At 40.9% G+C, this 6,369-nt stretch overlaps 1 protein-coding gene across 1 annotated transcript in view; it reads right to left on the reverse strand.

Annotated features, from left to right (window-relative positions):
* Positions 1 to 348: 348 nt before the first annotated feature.
* The window catches only part of LOC138042248 (rhodopsin-like), a 12,222-nt gene continuing 6,201 nt past the window's right edge, over positions 349 to 6,369 (reverse strand). The window contains exons 2-3 of the mRNA XM_068888069.1: positions 2,795 to 3,450; positions 349 to 1,594 (exon numbers count right to left, since the gene is read on the reverse strand). Of these exons, the coding sequence (XP_068744170.1) occupies positions 1,087 to 1,594; positions 2,795 to 3,417 (1,131 nt within the window). The 5' untranslated portion in view covers positions 3,418 to 3,450 and the 3' untranslated portion in view covers positions 349 to 1,086. The remainder of the gene's footprint in view (positions 1,595 to 2,794; positions 3,451 to 6,369) is intronic.

The raw sequence follows: 6,369 nt of genomic DNA on the forward strand, positions 1-6,369 counted from the left end.
AACAGCAAGTTATTGCTGAACAAGATGCAGCTATTTTTGTGACGTAACAAGTTACCATGGCGACAGGAAAGCCTTGCAAAAACAGCCTATATTTTGGCTTAAGTTACTCATATCTGAAAAACGAACGCGGTGACCCCAATTTTTTATTGCACAAAAATGATCAGCAGGCCAAGATAAAACTCTGCAGAGTTTTATAAAATCCTGTGAAGCGGATTCAGAGCTACCTTAAATTTTTAATTATTTAAGGTGGCTCTGAATCCGCTTCACAGAACATTTTTAAGCTTTGAAGAAAGTTTTATCCTGGCATGCTGATTACATTTCAAAAATAAAAAATGGGGGTCATAGAAATCGTTTTTGAGATATGATTACCTAAAGCCAAAATATGGGGTGTTTCTGCGGGGTTTTCCTGTTGCCACGGTAACTTCTTATGTCACAAAAATGACCGAATCAATTTCAGCAATAACTGGTGTTTGGTATGGTACCATAACATCGCTTTTAAGTGATTAAGTGTTGTAGGGTCAATCGATCCTTCTAATAAGAACGTTTCTATCAAGTGTTGAAACTGGTTTTAGCCACCTTAAGGCAACGGTCTCTGGCTGCGGCTTGCAGGTTTTGGTCTCTCGTTTCCCCTAGAGAGCTGCAAGTTATCGGGCGGTGTGGCTAACGCCATTTTGCAAACTTGCAAAGGAGAGCTACTGAGACCATCGCCATCTACAGTATGCAGGTCCTCCTTCCGTTAGTAAACCGCAAATGCCGCTAATACAATGAAAAAAAAAAATTGTACCGATTGTGCTAGCAGTATCAACTGTCTAGAACTCCTTGCAGGGGTATTTGTAGTCTCTATACTTGCGAGAAACAAGGGACAGATGAAGACTCGCCTGTTAAATCCAGCAACCAAAAAAATGATAAGAAGTGTTGCCATTTAGCTAAGAAGATTTCTGTGTTGGAAATAACTTTGACATGTCACGTGATAGTATATCATCCTATAAAGCAGTTAAGGTTTCATATCTTATCATCCTCCAATTACGAAGCCCAACAACTGATCACTACTCGTCAGCTTTCGTCCTAGTTCGTTGGCTTGCTCAGTTACCAATGGACAAAAATGCGTGACGATTCCTGCCGCGTGCGGGTTGCACCCGAACCATTTTTTACAGAACCTCTCTTTGCCATAGCTTGACTTGGCACTTGAAGATATCTTTGGTCAATGCTCGGAGCCCCTCGGGGCCTGTCGGCAGCCAGTCGTGAGCTAAAATGGTTCCTTGTGATGACGGTGGCAATTTGTGGGGAAATTAAACGCCGGCGAAAATGCAAAAGACGAAATTGTGTTGCTCGAAAACGACGATACATCGTGGTGTAAATGATGGGGTTATATATAACCGATGCCTTGGCCAATAGTTCTGGTATTTCTGCCTCCCAATCCTCTAGCATAAACGTTTTCGTAAATACCGCAACCAGGCTGACGCAACAATATGGCGCCCAACTAACCAAGAAAGCAGCAACATTCATAGCTGTCATTTTAACAATTTTTAGTTCAGATTGTCGCTGTCTTAATTGGATTTGTAAGTTTCCTGGGACGACAACACTATGGACTAAGCTGAAAACAAATCAAAAGACATCTTAAGCTATAATTTATAATAAGGGTTTGGTCTACGCCTTTGCAGAACAGGAACGCAACTTAACGCTATTGCTAAGACAAATATGAATATTATTGCATTGCACCATTGCATGGGTCATGGCTTGGCGTCCTGTTCGGGTCAAGTCGCTTTGCGAAATAATCTGCTCAGGAATGTCTAGGCTGAGTATGAATGAGATACCATACGATTCATTGAGCCAGCTACATACAGCTTGCTTGTTTCGTTTACAAACAAAACTAAATTTATCTCGCTAGATCTACTTGTGCAACCTAAGCCTCACAATTTTCTCAAAACACAAACATGTTTAATGCTCCTAAGGGCCTGGCCAAACGGGAAATGTTTGGCAACCAAGTAACATCAAACATTGTTTGGTGACCAAACATGCTGATGTTGAATTAAGTGGCCAGATGGTTAAAACACATTTTTAATCTAACTGAGATCAACCTCCACAAGCAAGGAACTATGGGTCACAAATATGTAAAAACACGTGGATACAAACGGCTAAACAAGCGTGGTATGCATGCGCGCGCCAAACATTTTTGATACGGCTGTCCAAACTAACAAAAAACAGTACCTCGACCACAAAACATATGGCCTTCAAATTTGATTAAATACGACCAAACACGATCAAGCAGCACCAAACAAGGTGGCCAAACGGTAAAATGTTTGGTCACCAAACAATGTTTGATGTTGTTTGGTCGCAAAACATCTCCCGTTTGGTCAGGCCCTAAATTACTATATTTCAACTTTGCGGAGGTAAATTGCCTTTCCCTGTTAAACCTAGTCTGTACTTTTTATAGGTTTTATACTTGACCTTTGTGCCAAGCCGACCTAAAAAGAGGCTCGGACCTATCATAAACTGTTTCCTAATGCAAAAATTGGTCAAAGCCTGAAAGAAACGCAGTTTGTGATGTCATCATTTAAGCAGAGACCTATTCCTCTCTGGCTAGCTCGACCTTGATTCTGCTACGACTGCTTTTATCAACTTGTGCGGCCTGTTTTAAACAAAATCTAGAGAGGTGCACATGTCAACTGAATGGCTCAGTGAGAAAAGTTGTGGCTAGGGAAGTAAGTATTCATTTAGCATGGGAAAGTGAGGAACAAGGAACACTGTACAAGCAAACTAGGATCATCCCTAGAGAAACGATCACTATCATTACCTATAAATTTTGTAGTAGCAAATTATCATTGCCGTAAGAGGCCCGAAAAATCCAAAGAAAACAAGCAAAAGGTTATATGCTGTATCCGAAGCAGATTTTCCTGACCAGTCTGGACAGCAGCTTATTTTCGAAGCGGAAAGAACGAACCGATTCCAACCCAGCAACGGAGGTAACATACAAAGAACACCATATATCCATGCCACTCCCATTAAACAGGCGACTTGGGAAGCTGACTGTCTAGAACTGCTATTCACTCGTTTCAGTCCATAGTAGGATACGACGCTCATTTCGGTGAGAGTAAAAATCGATGAAATTCCCACTGCGCCGTTTACGAATCCTCCCCAACTGCAGTGAGAGCTCTCAAGAAGCATTCCACGTAGATTGGCTTGCATTGCCACAGGATACCCAAACACGATGATAAAAATATCCGCGAGCGCAAGGTTAAGCATGAGGGGAGTCATGGTTCGCCTGCGATGTTCATGTTGGTATAACACAACCAGTGTCATAATGTTTCCAATAAAACCGACTGTCAGGATGAAAAACATTACGACGCCGTAGGCATAGTAACCACCGTTGCTGACATGGTGTGTTACTTGGTCACTTTGGTTAATAAATTCTTTCATATTGCAGTCTGTTGGCAGTGATTGCGTTTTGTTCTGAAACAGTGATAAAATAAGAATACTGTCGAGAAAACAGGTAAAAAGTTCAAAATTTTCATTGCTTTTATACAGAGAGTAAATAGCCGCCCCTTCACGAACGAAAGTCAAGCTAACGATAATTCAAGTGTCAATTGTATTTAGTGCGAGAGCACTAATTGTAATTGAATACACTGTATACAGAAATCAAATCAACGTTACATATACACCTTATTCTAAAATGGCCAGCATAAAGTATTATTTTGCTTCCTTACAAATTACCTCTTGTTGCCTCGGTCAAGGTTGAATATTCTTTTGAAGTTTTAGTTTGAAAACGAAGCAACATGGGCTAATTGCAAGCAAACAAACCAATACCAAAATGGCCGCCATTTTGAAATAAAGGTGTAAAGTAATCATAGAGATCTAACCCGAAGGTCGTGGGTTCAATTCCCACCCTGGGGCCCGTTTCTCAAAAGTCCCGAAAACGATTCGGGCCCGAAAAGTCATTTGTGAAACTACCAACCGCTTGTTCTGGAAAGCCGATCTTTTAACACGATTTCAAGGTAACAAAAAGAAAAATAACTGTGAAGTTTTACGACTTAAATCCTCTCCGTTCGTGAGATACAAAGGGAATTGTGACACCCGAGAATGGCCCGTAAAGTTTCGGGACTTTCGAGAAACGGGCACCTGGTCAGAGATTTTCTCTGTTCTCCTTGTGTGGGCCCATTTCCATCAGTAGGGCTAACGCTCACATGGTTCATATGGGGTAGAAACTTAGCACTTCACGTTACACTTGCTACGTCATAGCCTCGTTTGCATACACAAAAACAAAGATGGCGGATTTTAATTTAAAATTGCCCATTTTTGAAGCGTTATTGTTGGCTATTTAAACACATTAAGCCCAAATGAGCTCGAGTGGTCAAGTATGACAATGCAGGTAAAGAACTTTCGATTCAGGGAAACTTTTTCTAGGCCGTACCCTCCCTTTAACTGCACAAACAATGTTTTTGGCCATACTTTTACCTCTTACGGGATATATGATGACCTTTTCTCACACGGCAGAAGAGTAGTTTAGTGGTACAGGTGAGTCATTGCAGGGGCACCCAACGACCGATTTGTTGTAAAATGTATTATTATACCCCAGTTAATGAAAATAAATGTTATTAAGGCACTTTCAGGTGTTTTTCAGTGTTGCTGGGAAAACATTATCTGTTCCTTTTTCCCAGCAAGACACACAAGAAATTTCCCAGCCAGCTAGATAACATTATTTCCCAGCCAGTAATTCCGCGCGCTTTCAAATCCCTCGATCCAAAACGACCGAACAAAAGCGACAAAACCGGGACAGAACAGGTTTTTTTCCGCAAGCGCAATCACTCCGACCAGCCGTCGTATGTTTGTGACTACTCTGTGGGAGAGAGAAGGGGTTCTTTGTTTGTTTTTTTTTTTTGTTTGTTTTTTTTTAAGTCGTCCTCAGTCTTCAGAGTTTCTACAGCCAGCTCGGGTTGAAATGCTAGAAAAAGTCAGTAATTCCCAGGCAAAACTTCTATCAATAACAAAATTTCCCAGCCATTTAATCGAAACACCTGTGTTTTTGCCAGCCAGCAAGATTCCTCTGCAGAACAAATAATGTAAGGAACAGATTCGTTGGGTGCCCCTGTTATTGCTCAACACACTAAATTCGAGCCGGCTCCAGTTTTTAAAAGCCTGTTTTTTAAGGATTTTTTACATTTCATTATCTCCGTTGATCTTCCTTATCATGACAAAAGAAAAAAAAAGCCAGCGTGCTTCATCTAAAACTTAAGCTGTTGTGCTGTATCTGGCATTATCAAAGATCAAATATGCACATTCATCAGGAACTGGTCAGGAACGTAGGAGTCACGTGAGACAGCGGATAGAGCGCTCGAAACCAGAGCTTGCAGTCTTTAAAGGAGAGATTCTGAATTGCCACACAAGGTTATTTAAGTACACAACTCGCATTTACGTGCACAACTCGCATTTAGCAAAGGCTAATCGAGGTGAGTTGTACCTACACAACGTGAATTCAGGTGGGTGAACACTCACTTACAATGAGTTTATAGGCTGAGGACGTGACTCCTACGTTCCTGACCAATAACTCATAGAATTCCAATCAAACTTCACCTTACAAGTAAGCCTCGCTTAATTTTCCAAATCTATTTCGCCATTGGTCTACGTCACTACGAAGTCACCCGAGACTTTAAAGCAGTGTGGCAATGAAACAATTGAAAGTCAAAATATAACATTTTGTTGAAAAGACTGTGGGGTACAAACTGTTCCCCAAATTCGCATTGTAACTCAAGGGTGTGTCGTAAAACATACGAAAAGTAGACTCTCTTCGTCATTCTGCACTGAGCCTCAGTTCATTATGGTGTACAATGACGTGTTGTCAGCATATGCTACTCATGTAGATGTAGAATGAGTACTGTGTGCTCCATAAACAGATATATTTATACCTGATCTTGAAAAAAGAAAAAGATTTTATCCTTCTGCTAACCGAGTCCTCGTGAACTGGTTTAAACGGTTTAACGTTAACATAACGGTTTAAGCCACAACTGATCCTCCCATTATGCCCACCTTCTGTTTCTTAAGGTATTGTTTAAGGCATCTTACAGCATATAAGACACTGTCTGGGGAGTAAGCTTAATAAACTAGTGGTTCCTAGTGCTTTCCAGATTTAGATATTTTAAGTAATGTGGATATCTGAAACAACACACGATCATCACCCGTATTCATTGCAATAATTTTAAGGCCGTGAATTGTCTGACAAAGTTGCCCAGAAAGTAACATAGTTAACACACCGGCATTTCAAGGTAAGGTCCTCGAGACTCATTTCGTCATTATCACCCAGTAATTTTATTCAATGTAGCACATCATCAATGTTCCATATATCTCTTGATAATGAGGCGATATGGGCCTTGACTC

Source organism: Montipora capricornis, chromosome 3 (genome assembly GCF_036669925.1).
Source record: "Montipora capricornis isolate CH-2021 chromosome 3, ASM3666992v2, whole genome shotgun sequence".
Lineage (NCBI taxonomy): Eukaryota > Metazoa > Cnidaria > Anthozoa > Scleractinia > Acroporidae > Montipora > Montipora capricornis.